Consider the following 21,105-nt stretch of genomic DNA (forward strand, 5'->3'; position numbering starts at 1 on the left):
ATAATTACAAGAAACTTAGTACCCAAAAGCCAAAATAACCGAAACCCATCATCAAAATTTAAGCTTCAAACTCAACAACAACTCATTTGATTTTATTCAGAAAATTCTCAAAACCATAATACTCCGAATCACCAGAAAACAATCACAAAAGCTTTTACAAAAGAAAACAGAGAAGAAGGGATACCTGCTAGGTTGAGATTTCAAAAGTGAGCTGAGGATTTGAATTTCTGCCGATGCCTTGAAGCATGGCGAGAAGGGTGATTAAATAGGGGAAGAAGGAAGCTATCGTGGCTTAAAGGGCGATGCATGAGCTCAACATGTAATTGTTTGGACTGAAATGTGGCGAGAGGGGTCAGATGGCTTTAGCAAAGTGTCAATGGTTTTTAGCCTTATAATGGAAAAGTGGCAAGGCTTTCTCTACAACGTGTAAGGGGGTCTGCGAGAGAGATATGAGGTTTTGAATCCTCAGAAAAAAAAATTAAACCACGTGTCAATGGTTTTCGGCCCCTTTTTTTTTAACAAGCTTCTCATTTTATTGCCACATGGGTGTCAAAGGATAATAATGTTTTATCTCATAGGCTTTTTATGGCCTTAGCCAAATTGGGTCAGCAAACAAAAATAAGGACCATTATAAATCATGGGCTACACTAACAAGAGTAAAAGAGAACCCATAGAATAATTTTGTATAATAAATTGAAAGAGATAAAATTTTCTTCTTCTTCTTCTAAATATATATATATATATATATTATTCTTTTAGGTCCAAAAATATTGATAAAATTTTTGGGGTGTTATATGTGCCCTCTTCAGCTTGGCAAGAAGTCCCACAAAGGTAGCAAGGCCTTCACAGCAACCCTAGGAATAAAAACCACTCCCCTAGTCTGGCACTTTAGATCAGGACACCCATTTACTGAAGTTGTAACTAGAGTGGTCCAAAGTAATAAGTTACCTGTGTTTGTTTATGATTCCAATATCAATAAAAATTCTGTTTGTGCTTCTTGTCAATTTGGGAAAGCAACTAAATTGCCATTTCATCCCTCTACCCGTATCTCTCATTCTCCACTTGAATTAGTGCATTCTGATATATGGACCTCACCAATTCCATCTATGAGCGGCTACAAGTATTATGCCCTTTTTGTGGATGATTTCTCTTGGTTCTCATGGATTTATCCACTCCATACTAAATCTGAAACTTTTGCAGCATTTGTCCAATTCAAAAACCTTGTAGAAAATCAATTTTCTACAACCATAAAACAACTGCAATTTGATGATGGAGGTGAATTCACCTCTCACCAATTCCAATCTTTCTTACTTCAACGCGGAATTGTTTTTCGAAAAACCTACCCCTATACTTCTCCCATAATGGTCTTGCCGAGACGAAGCTGCGACATATCTTGGAAACTGGCCTCACTCGTCTAGCCCATGCTCACTTATCCAACAAATATTGGGTGGATTCTTTCCTCACTGCCTTATACATCATCAATAGACTACCCACTGCAACCCTTAAACACATTTCATCCTATGAGAAGTTGTATAACAAGTCCCCTGACTATAGCAGATTTAAAGTGTTTGGGTGTTTGTGTTATCCTTTACTACGGCCCTATAGTCATCTCAAACTTGAATACCAATCCAAGCCTTTCATATTTCTAGGCTACCAGTATGCTAGCTACAAGTGCTTCGACCTTGTCACCAACAAGGCCTACCTTTCCCGCCATGTAATCTTTGATGAGGCTTCTTTCCAGCTAAGGATCCTGCCATTACTCCCTTACCATCTCAGCTAGCTGCTAATGGTGAGTTTAGTCTTCCTTTCTCTTTACTTTTCTCTCATTTACCTGTTATTGCTACTAAGCTACTGACACCTGTAGCCTCTGTCCCTAATGCCACTACCTCTCTATTAGCCTCCCCAAACATTGATACCCTTTTCCCCACATGCTATTCCCTCCTAGCCTCTTGATAACAGTCACATTTCCGATGCAGCTGCCTCCCCTTCTCCAGCCCCCTTCTCCTCTCCTACTGCCCCCATCATCTCTTCTGACCCTGTCTCTGCTCTTGCAGAACCTGAGCCTCACCCTACCATTCCTCTACCTGCACCACTTTCTTCTCTACCCACTGCTCAGCCGCATGTTCCCTCTATCACTACTCGGTCTCACACAGGGTCCCTTAAGCCTAAGCAATTTCTTGACTTCAAGCTTTTTCATACCTAATGCCCTCTTCTTAGTTTTCACTCCATTCTACCCGATACTGAACCTACATGCTATAGCAAGGCTGCTGTTGATCCCAGATGGCAAGCTTCCATGCGTTCAGAATTTGAGGCTCTTGTTTCCAATTGCACTTGGACTCTCTGTCCTAGGCCCCCTCATTGCCATGTTATCCACAACAAGTGAGTCTATAAGATTAAGAGGCATGCTGATGGTTTTGTTGAATGTTTTAAAGCCCGATTGGTGGCTAAAGGCTTTAAGCAGCAATCTGGCATTGACTACATCGAGACATTTAGTCCCGTTATTAAGCCTGCCACTATCCGCCTTATGCTTGCTTTAGCCGTTCACTTTGAGTGGCCCATCCACCAGCTTGATATCTCCAAGCATTCCTTCACGGATCCTTGACTGAGGAAGTTTACATGGAGCAACCCCGTGGTTTTGTAGACCCTCACCGTGCTGACTTTGTGTGCAGATTACATAAAAGTTATCTACAGCTTAAAACAGGCTCCCCGAGCTTGATATACTCGGTTGTCCACATTCCTCTTGGACCTTGGCTTTACTGTGTCTCTAGTTGACACCTCTCTTTTCAATTTTATATCTGGTTCTATGAAGCTTTTCCTATTAATCTACGTTGATGACATTATCGTGACAGAAACTCACTCTCATCTCATCGGTGCACTCATTGATAGACTTCAACAGGAATTCCCTGTTAAAGACTTGGGGCCGCTTAGCTACTTCCTTGGGATCCAAGTTTCTCGCACCTCTACTGGCCTCCATCTCTGCCAATCCAAGTATGTGGCTGATCTTTTTCACCGCACTCATATGGCCGACGCTAAGCCTGCCAAGTCTCCCTGTGCAGCCAGCTCCAAGCTCTCTCGTTATGATGGTGAAGCTCTGCTTGATGTCTCTGAATATCGCAGTGTGGTTGGGGCTTTGCAATATTGTACCCTCACTCATCCGAATATTGCCTATTCCGTGAACCAGCTCTATCAGCACTTACATCATTCGACTTTTACTCACTGGTTCGCAGTTAAACGTGTCCTGCGATTTCTCAAGAATTCTTTGACACATGGCCTCACCTACACCAAGTCCAATCTGCAACTCAATGCCTTATGTGACTTTGATTGGGCAGGCAACAGGGATGATCAGCACTCCACATCTGGTTTTGTTGTGTATCTTGGTGGTTGCCTTATCTCCTGGAGTGCCAAGAAGCAACCGGTCGTGTGGAGGCCGAGTTTCGGTCCTTGGCCATCGTTACAGCTGAACTCTTCTGGTTACACATGCTCCTTTGTGAACTCCGGATACCTTTCTCTCTTGCTCTTGTAGTCTAGTGTGACAATGTTAGTGCGTTGGCTTTGGCCTTCACTCCGGTATATCATGCTTGTACGAAGCACATTGAAGTGGACTCCACTTTGTGCGTGAAAAGGTCTTGTACAAAGATATCTCCATCTCCTTCGTTGCCACGGTTGACGAAATTGTCAATATTTTCACTAAAGGGTTGTCTACTGCACGGTTTCTCTTTTTACAGTCCAAGCTGACAGTGACTCCATCTCCTGTCAGCTTGCAGGGGGATGTTAAACCTCATGAAACAGCTGCAATAACAATTGTCTCCAATGGAGCTCAACAGGATCCCAGGATATCTCATGCAGCCATACATCACGTTAATCATCCAATCAAGCGTGATGTAAAAGGCAACATATCAAGACAGTTGCATGCAGCCTATCACGCGTGTATCTCTTCCCTGCAAGGCAACTCCCCGAGGCATAAATCAGCAAGTCTATCTTTGACTTGCTGTCCACGGATATCACTCCATAGACGTAAGCCACACATCCTGGAATCATAGCACACCTAAGGAAAGACTTTCCTTCTCTATTTATCCCAGCAACATCATCCCATAATTCTCACAATTTGATTCTTATTGTAGCGATTCTTTCTATATGTAATAGTATGTAAAACTAGCATAAATACTATGTATATTGTTCAATGAAATATTAAGAAAATTACCCTCAGTTTACAATCTCTTTCACATATTAGTATGCCCCTTTAACTAGTCTATATTTTTGTGCCTAAAGTAACAACAATTCCACACGACAAGGTACAAACATGTCAACTAGTCATTTAATTTTCAATGAGAAAAATTATATGGTCAAGGTGTCGTGGCCAGTTGGCCTACTTGATAATTTACAATTTTTTTTAAGCAGAATAATATTTCATTATATTAACGGTTAAATACCTCATTGATACCTGAGTTTTGAGCGTTTTTAAATTTGGTTCCTGAGTTTTCATTTGTATCATAGCTGGTACCTGAATTAGGAGTAAAAACTCATTTGGTACATCTGTTAGATTTTCCGTCCAAATTTTAACGGCTTGCCATGTGTCAACAGTTGAGGTTGACATGTGGCACTATATAAAAATAAAAATAAAAATCTTTAAAAAATAATTAAAAATAATAAAATAATAATTTTTTTAAAAAAAAAAGATTTAAAAAAAAAAATGAAAAGAAAGAAGAAGGGTGGCTCAGCCACCCCCCTTGGCCACCATGGGGGTGGCCATTTTGGCCAAGGGGGTGGCTCAATCACCCCTTTGGCCGGTCTAGGGTGGCCGAACCACCCCCATGGGCCAAAACCCATCAAAAGAAATTTGAGGGTTTGCCCATGGGGGTGGCCGAACCACCCCAGGCCGGCCAGTCTAGGGTTGGTTGAACCACCCCCTGTGGCCCTAGGGGGTGGTTCGGCCACCTTTAAAGGCCAAAACCCATAATAATAATAATAATAATAATAATGTAAAAAAAAGAAGAGGGTTTGCCCATTGGGGGGCTGGCTTGGCCATATATATATATATATATATATATATATATATATATATATATATATATATTTTTTTTTTTTTTTTTTTTTTCTGCCATGGGGTGGCCAAACCACCCTACGACCACCCCAAATTGGCCAAGGGGGTAGCTTGGCCAAAATGGAGGTTGCCAGCCATCCCCTTTTTTTCAATTTTTTTAATTTTTAATTATTTTTTAAAGATTTTTTTATATATATATAATGCCACGTGTCAACCTCAGCAGTTGACACGTGGCGAGCCGTTAAAATTTAAACGAAAAATTTAATAGAGGAACGAAATGGATTTTTACTCCTAATTCAGGTATAACTTATGATACAAATGAAAACTCAAGCACTAAATTTAAAAACGCTTAAAACTTAGGTACTAATAAGGTATTTAACCCTTATATTAAAAAGGAAAAATATGTGTCTACTTATAAGCTCCTCTACCTGTTTTCTCTTCTCCCCTTACCCTTCTAACCCTAAACTCCTCACCCACCATGAAGGCATGAACCCTCCTCAAGAAGACATTGACCAGCTTAATTATCACCCAATTAATTGAGGCGCTAAATTGACTTGATGATCCCTTCCTCTTCTCCTCGTTGCACCAATTAGTGCTTACTCCCACTCCTTCATCCTAACTGAACGTCTTATTTCATTGCAAAAAAAGGGTGGTTCAATCACCACTAAACTAGAGGAGGTGGTGGTTCAGCTCACTAGGGGTGAAAATGCAGTTGCGGTTATTGGCTAAAACCGCTAACTATAACCGCCTAGCAGTTAGCAGGCGGTTAGCGGTTATTTTTAACCGTTAACCGTTATTTATTTATTTATTTATTAGCTTGCTGGGGCAAAAAGAAAGAACATGCATGAAAAGGCTGTAGAATAAGTAAATGAGCTTCTAAAAGTACTAGAAAATGAGCTGAAGGAAAAGATCGAGGCTCTTTGGAGGAGAGAATATTGATGGATGGATTTATCTGATGGGATGGGAATCGATAAAAAGAATGGCAAAAATATATTTATTTCAGATGTTGAAAGATTCATTAAAAAAAGAAAAGAAAGATATACCGTAGGGAATAGGGAACTTCTTGAGCAGGTAGATTCCCATGATAGATAAAGACAACGAGAACATCATGAAGCTGCAATTCTCGCATATGACTTCTGTAATGGTTAAAGGTGCAGATCATAAGGAATGAAGAAGATGACCATTGCATAGCATAGGGAAGGAAGGGCATGAAGGAAGCTATAGGAAGGATGGAGATGTATGGTAGCATGAGTCATAAGAAGAGTAGTGCGAGACAGTTGGGGTCAACGAGCAGTCTAGGCATGTGTGGGAAATGTGATTACAGCTGGCTCCAGCTGGAAGAGCTTGAAGATACGAATGGGCTATGCGTTTTGTTAATTAATACAATGTCATTTTATGTAAAAATAATATATATATATAAAGGCGGTTAGCGGTTATAACTGCTAACTGCCTTTGTAAAAACCTCTAACCGCCCATATAAGGCGGTTTGCGATTTTTAAAGCGGTTTTAACGATTTTGTGGTTTTATGGTTAGCGGTTATAGGCAGTTAGCAGATGGTTATTAGATGGCGGTTATCTCACCCCTACAGCTCACCACCCTTTATTGGCCAAAGGGGGTATCCCGACTAGCTCTGCGTTTGTCCCTTTCTTTTTTGTCTTCTTTTTATTGTTTTTTTATATATTTTATGTTTGTTTTTAATTTTTTTTTATATATTAAATTTTGCTAATATTTTCATTATTTAAACTAAATCTTAAATAATGAATTGTTTAAAATTGCATTTAAAAAAAAAAATTGTAATTTGAAAACGCAATAAAAAATAAAAATCTATTTTTTTTCAATTTCCAAGCAATTGATGTTAGGGGTGTATAACCGGTTGCGGTTATTTGGTCATAACCGCAACTGCAACCGCTGATTATCCGGTTATTAAAAACCGGTCATTAATCGGATAACCGGTTTTAATATATTGTTGAATCTTTTCAGTTTTTTTTTTTTTTATCAAATATTTGGCCATTCAATATTCAATTCTAAATACTAAATAGTAAATACTACTATCACCATTTATTCAATATAAATAAAATGATTACAAATAAAATCATGTAGGATATATTTGGCCTTTGTCTCTTTCCAAAGAGGTTCTTACAATTTTATTAAGAACATGAGAATCCGTGGTAGAAATTTGGCAAAGTTATGTACAGTGCTTCTTGATCCTCCGAACGGTTCCTGACTTGCATTTTGATCCATGGGTGTTTAAGGAGACCATATAACTCATAATGAAGATTGAAGAGTGATTCAAATAGCTCATGAGAAAGTTGCAACATTATCGCCATTAAGTCAATCACCGAGTCCATTTCTCAGGTCAATCTCCATCAATATATATATATATATATATATATATAAGCTACAGGCCCACTAACCTCTGTTTTGCTACGAAGAATACACATTGTTGTAATATATATATATATATAATAAATAAATAAAATCCAGTTACTAGATACTGATTACCTGATTATTAACCAGTTTTTTTTTAAAAAATAATATAATCAATAACCGCAACCGAGTACCTTATTATTTAGTTGTGGTTATTTTTGGTTTGTCAATTTTTCGAGTTAACGATTATTGGCGATTATTAGCGGTTACCGGTTAATAATCGTTCCGCTCGTATACCCTTAATTAATGTTTTTTTGAAAACCCACAATTTTAAAGGCTAAACCGTGATTTTAAAGGTTAAACTGAAATTTTACCAAATTTTTAACTACATTTAAAAAAAAAAAATTATATTTTCAATATACACATTTTAAAATTATTATTTTAAAATCGCCGTTTTGTATTTTATAAAAATATTTATACCTGGAAAAACCATATACGGGCCTTTACATCCAAAATCTTTTTCTTAGCAAAGAAAAGACGGTCCGACGGACACCATCACACATTCACACCAATCAACAAAAAGAAAATTAGAAGAAATATAACAAAAAGTATATATAACCCAAAAGTCCCAAGTCCACAAACTCTCGAGGGGGATCGTCCTCTGCAGTAGAGAAGTTCGGACCTGCGTAGTGTCGCCGGAGGGATTCTACTCCGCTGCCACCAGAAATTTATGCGTCTCCATCTCTTCTGGTAGAGTGGCTTCAAATTCTGTGATTCTCTCTCGGTCTCTCTAGCATATTACATGCATTTGCATTGTTATCTTGTTCAATTTCTTTGTTTGAAATCTTTTGTACCAGAGGGTTTGTTTTCAATTTTTTCTGTTTTGCATCTTTCATTTCTTTTTGTCTTTTGGTTCTTGCAGATAAGTACGAAATATTCAATTCCCCCCCCACCCCTTTAAAGCTTCTATTCTGTTTTTTCTTTCTTCATTTCTTTGGAGAAGCAAATGGGATAATTAATGAAATTCGCTTAATAAGAAATTGCGAATTCGTCCAGTTTAGCAATTTATATTAGCCTCTCTCCTTTAAAAGGCAGAATCTTTAACGTTGTAATCATATCATATGATATATAACCATAGCAGTCTTAGCAGAGCATGTAGATTTTTGTTTATTTGCAATATTTTTCCGGGCCCTGTTGCTGTTTTTGCTACAATAGGCATGTCATTATGAAGATTTCTGTTTTCCTATCAGATGGATCTGATGAATGCATCAAACCCAGATGCCAAAAATGTTGTAGTAGGTTGGACTGAAGGTAATCCCGAAGAAGGGGAGGGTCTTAGGCGTCAAGTTGATGAAATATTCACAAAGGTTAATACGGTGAGGTTTATCTAACATATTATTTCTAACTATGTTTAAGAATTTGAAATTGTCATTTGTTTGTTCTTATATACTTGTCAGTTTTTCTTTTCATTCATTTTTAAGAGATTGACTGCCCTATCCTTGCTTTAATTGAAAATGAGGTGGGATTGGCTCATGTCTAGGTCTAGGTCTAGTTATCACTGCTCTTCTCAAGTTCCAAAAGACTGAAAATTTATAAGTATACTCATTATATGCTGATCGTTTGACACTTAAGAAGCACAGATAATACCACAAACGTGCCCTATCCTCACAGGCTTGTTTGAAATCAACACTTCTCTGGCACTACTTGGACACTGCCACGCATACATACATGTCTATGGTTTGGTTGGTTGGTAATAAGTGCCAGAGATGTGCTTGATAGTTTGAGATGCCAGTATAGCTATCGTTGCAAAAGTGGACACATTATGCTATAAAGAACACAGAGGTGCTGTTTAAACTTTAATTACCATTGGAAGTCTGTATCTTAAGTTGTGATACATAAATAAAAGTTTGAAGATTCTTTCTGTTAGAGCCAGGATCATCTCTAGCACCACATGAAAGAAAATACACAGCCCTCAGCCCCTCCGCCATTGTCGTTTTCAACACTATAGTTATTACAATCACCTACAGATTCACCATATCAACATTGCCATGGCCCATTGGTTGTGATAGCCCTTCACCACCTCTGCCTTGACAATTATTGGCAACCTGTCATCTCCATTACAACCACCAACTCCTACAATTTGTGAGCAGAAGCTACAGGCACCATGTTATCACCTTTGGCACCCATTGTTGCTGTCAGTATTGTGGTGGGAGCAGATTCTCTACAATATCGGTTTGGAAACTTCATGTAATGTGAAAATATCAACTATCCATTAATGTGGAGTGCACATGGTTCTCATATCAATTCCATCTGGGATCCACATAATTAGATGCTATGGATTGTACGATCCCTACAATATGCTGTAGAGGGTGTAGTCCGCAATGGTTGTATCGCCTCCACCTTTGGTAACAATTTCCCCTTTTTTTTTTTTTTATAAGTAATAAACTGGTCTTATTAAAAGCGTAAGGCGCCCCTAAGTACACCGGAAGTATATAAGAGAAAGCACCTAGCTAGAAAGCGGAAAAAAAAAAAAAAAAAAAAAAAAAAAAAAAAAAAAAAAAGAAAGAAAAGAAAGAAAGAAAGAAAGAAACCCACCAAACAAACCTACAGGGACCTAAGCCCTAAAGCACAAAACCCACAAAGAACACTCAAAGCAACAAAAGAAAAGCCCAAACAAACTCACAAGGACTTACCCTAAAACCTGAAACCCACAAGGAGCACTCAACGCTACAGAACCTGAGCCTTTCCTTTCCTACTCTTAGAGGGCACGCTCGCAGCGCCGTAGTTGATGGAGCTCTTCAGATTCTGCAACTCTCTCCTCCCTTATTACCCTTATTGCCCCTTTTGTTACACCACCACCTCCACCACCACCAATCTACCATCAGCTTTGGCAAGTCTGGTTAAAATGAAGTTTGTGATGACTTTTGCACACAAACAGACTATTAATTACTGTATCATCCATTTCTGATACTTTGAATCGGAAGTCCAGGGACTAATTTCGTATGTTTTACAAGCTTCAAGCTTATTTAATTCTCCTTTTTTGTTCTTTTTAAATTTTGTACCATGATTCTTGTTTGTTTATATTTCGTAAAAGTGACCTGCTTCTTTAATTTGAATAATTACAAATTTTTTCAGAAATTCTAACTTGCAAATAAATTGATAAGGTCATTGTTATACTTGCAGCTTGAGAAACAAGTAAACGAGGTGGAACAGTTCTACATGTCTAATGATAATAGCTCAATTGTGAAGGACAAAGACAGCGAGAAACATTTGACTAGTGTTAAGAAGCAGCAGCAAGATATGTCATGTAGGGAAGCACCTGCTTCAAAGAGAATGCAAGAGCTTATGCGGCAATTTGCCACAATATTGCGTCAGGCAAGCACCAATTTGTGTTGCATTCATCTATGTATTGAAAACTCATGTCAATCATTAAGATATCAGTGAAATTTTTATTTAACAGCAGTTGTCAATTTCTTTTCAAGGATATAATATTATGACTACAGACCTTAGTGTATCTATAAGGTTCTACTTATGAATGATCTTTTTTTTCTCACCATAATCAATGACAAATTGATACAGTTAAGGGTTTTACTCCGTTATTAATGTGATATCACATTTGAGATTGTGCAAAGGCCTCTACCAAATCTTTGATGCTTGATCTCATTAAAGAAGATACAAGAAGGATTTCAAATTTAAGTATCTTGTTTTTGTGTAGATTATGAGAGAATGGTTCATGCAAATAAATGAAAGACCAGCCGTCCTTTTACCTAGATATTGTGGTTTAATAAATTAATGCAACCTACATGATTTTTTTATCTCCTTGCTTTAACATTGTTTGAGGAATTTGAAGCAGCATTAGAAAATTTCTATAAAAAGCCACAATTTTTTTTAATGGAAAAAATATATACTTTTATGATCAGATGATTATGAATTGTCCGAGCTGTTACTTCAAGTTTAGGTCTTAGTTGAGTTACATATGATTTATGAATGATATTTTCCTTGTTGGCAAATGTTACATTGACTAAATAATTTTTCTTAGTGATGAACTGTTTGTTATAAGTTATCTTTGAAGTGGATGATATTTTGCAAAATGCAAACATGAGGACAACATTAGCTCTTTTGAGGGACGAAAAAGGGAGTTCGTATACTTGATATTCGGGCCAAATGCCTACATTAATGCAAACAAAGCGACCTATCGAAATTTTGAAATCTATAGCCTGCTTTTTACTCAGTTTCTTGAATCTCTACATGGTTTTTCTTAAAATTGAATATATTACCTGTGGGAACTCTTTGATTGGATGCTTTGGGGCTCAAACAGTTATGTCAAGGATTTCTCAGGGGTAATTACTAGTTATTTTGCTTTACTTGTCACATGTCAGATCACTCAGCACAAGTGGGCTTGGCCCTTTTTGAAACCTGTAGATGTTGAAGGCCTTGGTTTGCATGACTATTATGAGGTGAAGCTTCTTTATCTATCAAAACTTTCTGATGATATATTTATATGGTTATTAGTTTGTGTACGTATCGTATGTTTTACTTTCTTCTTTACATGAACTTATTATTTCTCGCCTTAAAAGATGTGAAGTTCTTGTGATGCAGGCAACGGGAAGCTGGTTTTTATTATAATTTAGTTTTAAGAGTCGAGGTTTTTTTTTTTTAGCTTATATTTTTGGACATGGGCTGTACTTTTGGTCTATTAAGTCTCATTTTGGGATTTTGTTCCTGGTTTTAATTAGTTATTAGTATGGGCTTATTATTCAAAGCCTTTTCTTCTTCTTTTTTTATAAAGAGAAACCCCTCTAAAGTTGGACTATTTCGTGTACCCACCCCTGTCAAGTTAACCTTCAACCTGTGTAAAGCGCCCCTCCACACGGATCAGGTAATACTTTGGCTTTGCCAATGCGCTAACCCCAAAGAATTGTTTGCACCCAAGGACATTCGAACCTTAGTCGATACCTTTTAAATCCAAGTCCTATTAGAATTAGCTATTAGTCGACTATTAGTATTAGGTATTAGGTTTTAGTCATCTATTTATTTCTTGGTTTAGAAGTTCTTTTAATTATTTATCTTTTTAATCTTGGAAACCTAGTATTTATAGTGGAGTGATTGGGAATAGCTATAAAAAAGCTTTTAAGTATTGTAGCTAAAGAACAACGGAGGGAGGGAGGGAGGGAGGGAGGGAGGGAGGGAGGGAGAGAGGGAGAGTAGCAATTATGCTCTTGAGGTTTGTGTCATGCAATCCTTTTCTGAGGTGTGATGTCGAAGAAACTTTGAAGTGTGATGCTTTGGATCTTTATGCGCAAGGTTTGGAGAATATTTTCTTCTTCTTCCTTTTTCTTTTAACTTCCAGCAATTTTTTCGTAAATTATCAGGCTTGTTTTTGCTTTGATTCCTTTTCTACAATCCATACTGCATGAAACCCAAATCGCTCAATGATCAAATGGCTTCCAATCAACTCGAGAAGACCCAAATACCATTCTGGGTTACTCTTCACAGCCCAGAACTACAACCCAAACCTTGGGTTTCCTCTTTGTTTCGTCTTCAAACCAAATCCTGTTTTTCCCTTAATTTAATCCCTAATTTTTTTCCAGCTTTTTCCACCATGAAACCCTGACCCAAAATGACCCTAGTTTCCTTCAACCATTTGCCCTACATCAGCTGGCTGCTTCATGTATAGAAATTTGGTACTTATTAACTCTTTTATCATTCTGTTTTTGGAGAAAAAAGAAAAGTTAACTTTTTTTATTAAAAAGTTAAGGATGATATGATAATAATTGTTTTGCATCTGCCAGTCTTGTTTAATTTGGCTTGGTCATGGTTTTTGTATTGGAATTTTGTATTTTATTTTCTTCCCAGCTTATGCCTTCAAATAATTTGTTTTGGGTTTTGCTTACTAGGTTATTGAGAAGCCCATGGACTTCAGTACAATAGAAAAGAAAATGGAGGCTAAGGATGGTACTGCATATAAGAATGTGCGGGAGATCTATGCTGATGTGAGGTTGGTTTTTAAGAATGCAATGAAATACAATGATGAAAAAGATGATGTCCATGTGATGGCCAAAACTTTGCTGGAAAAGTTCGAGGAAAAATGGCTGCAACTTTTTCCTAGAGTTGCTGAAGAGGTGAATTCCTATCCCAATATGAGTACATTTACATAGGCCTTTTGAAAAAACTTTTTTTTATGGCTTCTGGATTGTCTCTCTTTTAATTGTGGAGGTACCTAGTAATCCTGCTTTATGGTTACTTCCCTACCTACATAATTTCAGGAAAAAAGACGAGCAGAGGAGGATGCAGAGGCAAGATTAAGTATGCAGGTCGCTCAGGAGGTCACTTATGCCAACATGGCTAGGGATTTAAGCAATGAGGTTTGTCGAAATTTCAAAGCGTCTTTAGAGCATCTCCAGCAGGAGTAGCCAAAATAACTACTGAAAAAGTACAAATTTCTACTTTAGCTATTCATTTTTCTATACATACGTCAACAGATTCTTTATTCTACTTTCTATTTTATTTAAATATTATTGTGTAGGAGAGAGAGAGAGAGAGAGAAAATAACAAAAAAACTTTTTGTAGTGTGAATAGGCAAAAGAACCTATTTACTGTTCACACTATAAGGAAAAAATGTTAAAAGTAGCTATTCTGCTGGACAAAAAAAAAAAAAAAGAGCTCGTAATAGTCAAAATTTGACTACTATGAGTCATTTGCCTATTTTGCTGGAGATGCTCTTATTAAGTGAAATATATAATTAAGAGGAAACTTCTTAAGCTCTTACAAACTTTTTACCAGAAGGTTTATTTGACATATAAAAGTAGAGTTAATAGTTTGATCTTATATGGTCCATTCTTTGGACCTACCTAATTTCAAATCTTTTACAGCTATATGAGTTTGATATGCACTTGAAGAATCTCAAAGAAATGGTGGTTCAGAGGTTCAGGTGTGTTTTAGAATCCTTCTCTACTTCAGTACATGTTAAACCCGTTCTGGGTTCATATGTGTTGCATAGATTTGTTAAGTGTCTATTCATCACTAATGCGGTTTTCTTTTCCTTATTCAAATTCTTAAATACCATAAGAAACCTTGTAATTGAGGTGAAAAATGCAATAAGAAGAGGAGGAGGGGGGGGGCATGAATAGACATGCACTGAAGTAGAGAAAAAATGCAATAGGGGGAAGGAGGAGAGATTTTCCTGGAAGCTTGAGATATGAAGATTTAGGTGCATCTTTTCTTGAATGTTGGTTGATATAAAATAAAAATGATCCTCTGAATTTAATTTCTGATGCTTAAAAAGTTATATATCTTAAACAATGCATGCGGGGCAAAAGTTGATTAAAGAATGTAGACCATAAGGTCACTGTATTCTTCCATGGTTGTAATAGCGAACTGAGTGGAGAATCTCTTACCAGCGACTTAAGTAGGGGGCAGGGCAATGTAATTTTAAAATAAAGTTGGGAGGTCCCTGTAGTTTACATTATATAGGTTGGGAGACAAGGGAGTAAATTTTCTGGAGGTAGGCAATGTTTTCAGAAGAGCAATGTTAATATTGTCAATCTTTTCATTGAACATAGATGTAATTCAATCCTAAATTGCCTCTAATAATGGTGGTAATTGGGAAGATCTTCTTTTTGGAGGGGGTGGGGGTTGCTGTTTCTTGACATAAATTTATAGAAAAGGAGTGAATCCGTAAATCTTGGATAGGCAAAGTGGAGCCAAATATTTTCTTTTGACAGTTTGGTGTGTGCGTTTACATAGAGTTGTATGGGTTTTCTAATTGAGTTTGCATTTCAGTTCTTTCTTTTCTTTTTTTGGCATCCTGTAGTGATAATGCTGATTGGGGATACATTATCTTAGGAAAATGTCGACTGAAGAGAAAAGAAACCTTGGGACAGCTCTTACGCAATTGACTCCTGAAGATCTGAGCAGGGCATTGGAGATAGTTGCCGAGACTAACCCAAGCTTCCAAGCAACTGCCCAAGAGGTGGACCTCGACATGGATGCTCAGGTCATCATTTATTTATTTATTTGTTCATTTTGTGGTTGGATTGTCATTTATCGCTCTAGTTGCTCAAATATGTGATCGTTCTTTATCCCAATGCAGAGTGAATATACATTACGTAGGTTGAAGATTTTTGTGAAAGATACCCTAAAAGTTAATGGAAGGAGTTCTGGAGGTATAAGCCGCAACAATAATGATAAAAATGAGAACAACAAGAAGAACAACTCCAAAAGAAGAAGAGAGATCTGTGATGCTCTTGCCAAAACTGCTGTTAAAAGGACTAAAAAGCTCTCTAATTTGTGATCTAATATTACAGCATGTACCTCAGTTTCACTTTTTGGTTGCATTACATGTGAATTTTCTTAGGTGCTGACTATACTAGAGAAACATTAAGTTCAGACTATGAAAAATCATTCTGTCAATTTGTAGATCCCCTTGTCTTTACCAGTCTGTACAGTTGTATTAGGCAGATGGGAAAATGTATTGTTTTCTTTGTTCTTGTGAGCATTCCTTCTTGCTTCTTGGTTAGGGATGGGCCGGATACATCTTATAATATTCTCATTATATATCTTAGCCTTGATTTTGTTTAAGAAGCAACATATTTAATGCCTGCAGAAAGGTGTCTTAGGCATGCTTTTTGTAGTGAAATAAATAGGTTACTTTTCAAGTGTGAATAAAAATTTTGCAATTTTTAGAGCGCAATGAATAGGTGGCTTTTCCAGTCAGTGAAATGGAGATGATCCTGATATCACTCTGATTATTATTATTTTTTTTTCTTTTCTTTTAAACGTGTGAAATGAATTGGTGAGTTGAATTCACTTGTAGTAAACACAAAAATGGGTCGTTCAATTAGTACCTTATAACCCACTGGAAATATCTCTCTCGAAATTACAAACATATGCGATCCAACCGTTAGTTTTGTAAGATATTGATTAAGAATCGTTCTTTTCAATTGATGGGAATGAGAAGTGGGAAAAAAAGGGAAGGAAATAATGCTCCCTTTCCCTTATTTTCATCCAATGTTATGGTCAGGGCAGGCCTCAGAAATTGTGTCCTGCCCGCCTTGTCTCATGCATCGAGCATCCTTTGCATCCTAACTGAAGTACAGATTCTTTATTATGAAAAGCAACCACAAATCATTTGGTGATAGCATCTAAATAATGACACAATAATGCAGCCAACTATACCAACAGGCAACAGCTTTTCAGAACCCTTCATGTTCAAGTTTACTTGCACTCGAATGACCAGAACACCCCTCAAATCTTACTACATGAGCCAACAACATACATCATATACGCTATTCAACCCAAAAATTTAAAAGTAAAAAGCCCAAAAAAAAAAAAAAAAAAGCAGCTCCACTTATGGCATGCATGTATAATAATACTATTAGACTGCTTGCTGTCATATATCTCTGGCCTAGTGCTTAATTAAGCAGATCCACCTATTCTCCCACCACCATATCAACATTTTGACAAATTCTGTGGATCATCAAGCAAGATGTTGCATAAAAAGCCAGAGTTTGGCCGATGAAGTCATTGCATTTGAAATGTATTTGGTTGTTTTGCTTGTGCAAGCATTTGAACAACTTCTCTCATGGTAGGGCGCTCGACGCTGCGCTCTTGAACACATAGCATTGCCACGAAGAAGACCTGCATTGCTTCATCTATTGGGATATTACCCAATCGTTCATCCAGGATTTTCACCACTCCTTGTTTGCTTGAGTTGGTTTGCATCTTTGTCCATTGAACAATGTCTATTCCTTCTTCCCCAAAATTACCAACTGGCCTTCTCCCTGTTATGAGCTCCAGCAGTACCACCCCGAAGCTGTACACGTCACTCTTTTCATCGACTTTCAATGTGTAAGCGTACTCTGTTACAGCACAGGAGGCACAGAAAAAAGAAAAACCGAATAAGAAAAGAAAAGAAAAAGAAAAAAAAAGGGGGGGGGGGGGGGGGGGGGGGGGGGGGTGCTTATTGCTGAATTGGACAAATATAATATTTACAACTTACAAGGGAAGGAAGAAAAATACTTGGAAAGTCTTTTTACCATATAGTGATAGATATACTAGAAAGAAAGGGTAAATGGGTCTGTTCATTAATGTTGTGAAGTTTGAGTGGAATTTCATGAATCACCCCCCACTGTTCTTTTACTGAGAAAGAAACAGGCTCAGCTCGTCTCCCAAAGTAAAGTTACTAACTCTAATGTGAAAAGGAAAAGATATTATGAATCTCTACACACGTTTCTCTTTCTAGGGTTTAGGGAAAGTAAAGCTTAGATCCCAATCTGGATTCCTTAAGGGAGTATTCTTTGGATATCTGTGCATTTTGTTATGTTTCTAGTTTTGGGTTTTGGTCAAAAGGGTTGGTTCCAATTGGCCTGAAGTTGAACGAACATGGGATTATGGCTTCAACTTTCGAGACATGCAAAGCTCATAGCGCATAACTGTGAGACTGCGGGCAAAAGAAAAAGCAAAAGGAGAATTTTCCTTTGTGTTAGTGGAGCCTTTAACCTTCTTGGACTGCACAGTATTCTGCTTTCTACTTCGGTCCCAAGAAAAGTATATGCCACATTTTATGCAGAGTGGCGGGAGAGAAGTATATCCTATTGATCTATTTGTTATTTTTGAACCTAGAATTCATAGAAAATGAATGTAAGCAACCTCTTTCCCGGGACCCCAGCCCCGGTGACCGGCTCATTTCACCAAGTCAAAGACTTAATTTTTAACTGCTCAATCCAAGTGATTTGGTCTCCTCAGCTAAAAGGGTGTAGGAGATTTGATCTTATGAAGCTAAAGCTATGAATAATGTCTCATACCTGGAGCTATATAGCCGTAAGAGCCTGCAACTGCAGACATGCACTCAGAGTTTCCAGTGTCTTGTAAGAACTTGGCGAGTCCAAAATCTGCTACATGAGCTTCAAAATCGGAGTCAAGTAAAATGTTGTTGGACTTGACATCCCGATGGAGTATTAGAGGAGAACAATCATGATGCAAGTAACAAAGCCCCCTTGCTGCTTCAATGGCTATTTTCAGTCTAGTTTCCCACTTGAGATACCCACCTCTCTTCCCATGAAGAACTTCACCTAGGCTTCCATTTGGCATGTACTCATAAACAAGCAAATTGGTCTCTTTGTTTGAACAAAATGCCAGCAACCGCACAATATTCCTGTGACGGATTTTTCCCAGTGTACGTACTTCTGCGGAGAGACCATTATCATGGGAAGAGCCTCTGCTTATTCCCAACAGCTTCTTCACAGCTACTTGCTCCCCATTTGGCATGATTCCTCTGTACACAATCCCAGCTCCACCTCTTCCTATAACATTGTTGTCCTTTATGCATTCTAGTATTTCTTCACTTCCAAATTCCAGCTTCTGGAATGCCTTCAGCTTCCATAAATTTGAATTTCTTACCTTTCTGGTCTTGATGATTGCTAGAGTAACAAATACCAACGAGCATATAAAGAGCCCCAAAGCAAAAATAAGCTTATATTTTCCGGGGACTTGAGGCCTGGTGCCAGCATGGTTGTGAGATTCTAATGGTGAGCTTGAGAGATAGTTGCACGGGCTCATGTAAGAACCACAGAGCTGAGGGTTACCAGCAAAGGATGTGGAGTTGAAGACTAAATATTGCCCTGTTTCAGGTATTGGACCAGAGAAGTTGTTATGGGAGAAATCTGCTGAAGTTAAGCTCTTCATTGACCCAATTTCCTTGGGGAGGCTCTGGTTAAGGTGGTTCCATGAGAGATTGAGACAATTTAATATGTGAATTTGAGCAATTTGAACTGGGATTGGGCCTGAGAGTTGGTTTTGGCTCAAATCTAAAGAAGTCAGCAAGAGACAATTACCAATCTCAGGTGGAATTCTGCCTGAAAAGTTGTTTCTACTCATATCCAAATTCAGGACTTTTTTCAACCGGCCTATGTCAGATGGGATTTCTCCTGTGAATCGGTTTCCGGTTAGTAGAAGAATCTGCAAGCTGGGGAAATTTCCAATGGAAGCAGGAAGAGACCCAGACAAGCGATTATTTGAAAGATTTAGCTGGACAAGTTTTGAGGGTACCTTGCCGGTGTCTTCAGGAAGTGACCCACTAAGATAGTTGTTATATAACTCCATGAGTGATAGCTCTGGCAAGTGAAGAAATCCGTTTGGTATTGACCCACTCAAATAATTATGTCCAATTCGAACTCTTTGGAGCGTGTCACATTGACCAAGATCATCAGGCAGAGGACCAAAGAGAAAATTGTGTTGTAGAATCAAGATAGTCAACTTCCTTCCAAAGCATAGAGATTTAGGGACCAATCCAGTGAGCTTATTGGTTGACAAATCAAGCTCAATTAGTCTACCATTCTGACCAAGCTTTGAAGGAATGGCTCCAGTAAAGTTATTCTGCCACATTTTTAGGACTTCTAACTTGGGTAGTTCTGCAATGGCAGGAGGGATCTCCCCATGAAATTTATTGATGAAAAGGTTCAAGAGAGTTAGCTGATGGAGGCCTGAGAACTCTACTGGGATAGCTCCTGTCAGCGCATTATTTGAAATATCAAGAGTTTTCAGGCTACTCAAATTCCCCAGTTGGGGAGGAATCCGACCACTTAACTGATTTATTTGCAAGAAAATAGTGTCTAACTTGTTTAGATTGCCCAGCTCTGGAGGAATTGGACCCTCCAAGCCACAACTTGCAAGGTCTAGATGAAGCAGATTGATCAGCTTACCCAACTCTGGTGGGATTCCGCCGTCGAACTCGTTGTAATAGCCCAAGAGAAGATACTTGATATTAGTAAGATTCCCAAGTTCACTGGGTATGAGCCCACCCAATGAGTTTCCTGCAAGTGAAAGATGATTGAGCTGCTTCATATCGCCATAGCTTGGAGGGATTGCCCCAGTGAAGAAATTCCCGCCAAAGTCTAAGTGCTGCAGCTTGGGAAGTTCAGTGACACCCAAAGGAAGTGAGCCATTGAAATTGTTATTATAAACGTCAAGCACTGCAAGCTCTTTCAACTGAGAGAACTCCCAGTTCAAATCGCCTCTTTCAACTGAGAGAACTCCCAGTTCAAATCGCCACTGAACATGTTGTTGGATATGTTGAGGAATTGAACTCTTTCTAGCTTGTGAATATCCGGTGGAAAAGAACCTGAGAAACTGTTACCGGCGACTGAAAGATTAACAAGGGCTCTTAGTTCTGTGAGTGCGGGTGACAGAGAGCCAGAGATGTTGGAATTGGATATGTCTAGTGAAACTACTAATCTGTTCATGCTGTCGCAGAGGACGCCGGTCCAAGAACAGAGGGATAAGTAGTTTGATACATTCCAGCTATTTAGAGAAGGATTGAAGGACTCAAAAGCTTGTTTGAGAGAAACCAGGATTGCAGCTTGCCTTTTTAGAGATGGGTTATGTGAAGAAACAGGATGAAAAGACGAAAGGAACACAAGAAATAAAAAAGAGAGGAAGACAGAGTACCTCATATCAGAAGCAGCCATGAGAAGCGCTCTGGTTTACAGGAGGTGGAGGTGGTTCCAGAGAAACAAATTCTTTTTTTTTTTTTTATCAGATTGAGGAAAAGAAATACCACATATCATAGAGCTGTATTGAGCTTACACGAGCATAGCCATGGACAGAAGAAGCACAGAGGAGGATAGAGAGAGAGAGCTAATGAAGTGAAACCATGAAAGGCGAGGTAATGAAGTGCAAGGCAAAGTGGTATATTAGCA

General features: G+C 38.2%; 2 protein-coding genes across 4 annotated transcripts; one reads left to right on the forward strand and one right to left on the reverse strand.

Annotated features, from left to right (window-relative positions):
* Positions 1 to 8,001: 8,001 nt before the first annotated feature.
* On the forward strand, positions 8,002 to 15,991 carry LOC133868010 (transcription factor GTE1-like). 3 transcript variants are annotated; one of them, XR_009900269.1, is made up of 9 exons: positions 8,002 to 8,158; positions 8,659 to 8,784; positions 10,592 to 10,783; positions 11,788 to 11,865; positions 13,306 to 13,530; positions 13,675 to 13,773; positions 14,281 to 14,339; positions 15,222 to 15,404; positions 15,501 to 15,639. XR_009900269.1 is itself a non-coding variant. In XM_062304799.1 (9 exons), the coding sequence occupies exons 2-9, from the start codon at positions 8,659 to 8,661 to the stop codon at positions 15,699 to 15,701; spliced, it is 1,131 nt and encodes a 376-aa protein (XP_062160783.1). In that variant the 5' UTR covers positions 8,002 to 8,158; the 3' UTR covers positions 15,702 to 15,991. The 3 variants fall into 3 exon arrangements, 2 of the variants coding, with proteins under 2 accessions (XP_062160783.1, XP_062160784.1); XM_062304799.1 differs by having other exon boundaries at positions 15,254 to 15,404; positions 15,501 to 15,991; XM_062304800.1 differs by having other exon boundaries at positions 8,049 to 8,158; positions 8,687 to 8,784; positions 15,254 to 15,404; positions 15,501 to 15,991.
* Positions 15,992 to 16,556: 565 nt separating this feature from the next.
* Positions 16,557 to 21,105, reverse strand: LOC133868009 (leucine-rich repeat receptor-like serine/threonine-protein kinase BAM3). Its single transcript, XM_062304798.1, has 3 exons — positions 20,422 to 21,105; positions 18,214 to 20,386; positions 16,557 to 17,268 (listed from the first exon to the last, which is right to left on the reverse strand). Exons 1-3 carry the CDS (start codon positions 20,872 to 20,874, stop codon positions 16,931 to 16,933), a joined length of 2,964 nt encoding a protein of 987 aa, XP_062160782.1. The 5' UTR covers positions 20,875 to 21,105; the 3' UTR covers positions 16,557 to 16,930.

The sequence above is a fragment of the Alnus glutinosa genome, chromosome 5, assembly GCF_958979055.1.
Source record: "Alnus glutinosa chromosome 5, dhAlnGlut1.1, whole genome shotgun sequence".
In the NCBI taxonomy this organism is placed as follows: domain Eukaryota; kingdom Viridiplantae; phylum Streptophyta; class Magnoliopsida; order Fagales; family Betulaceae; genus Alnus; species Alnus glutinosa.

Excerpts from the sequence above, each read along its gene's own strand:
- LOC133868010 (XM_062304799.1), top strand. The coding sequence starts at position 8,659 with ATGGATCTGATGAATGCATCAAACCCAGATGCCAAAAATGTTGTAGTA. Across the intron at positions 13,774-14,280 it reads CTAGGGATTTAAGCAATGAG|CTATATGAGTTTGATATGCA; the intron begins GTTTGTCGAAAT and ends AATCTTTTACAG. Across the intron at positions 14,340-15,253 it reads ATGGTGGTTCAGAGGTTCAG|GAAAATGTCGACTGAAGAGA; the intron begins GTGTGTTTTAGA and ends ACATTATCTTAG.
- LOC133868009 (XM_062304798.1), bottom strand. The coding sequence starts at position 20,874 with ATGGCTGCTTCTGATATGAGGTACTCTGTCTTCCTCTCTTTTTTATTT. Across the intron at positions 20,387-20,421 it reads AGTTCTCTCAGTTGAAAGAG|CTTGCAGTGCTTGACGTTTA; the intron begins GCGATTTGAACT and ends CAGTTGAAAGAG. Across the intron at positions 17,269-18,213 it reads TTACGGCTATATAGCTCCAG|AGTACGCTTACACATTGAAA; the intron begins GTATGAGACATT and ends GTGCTGTAACAG.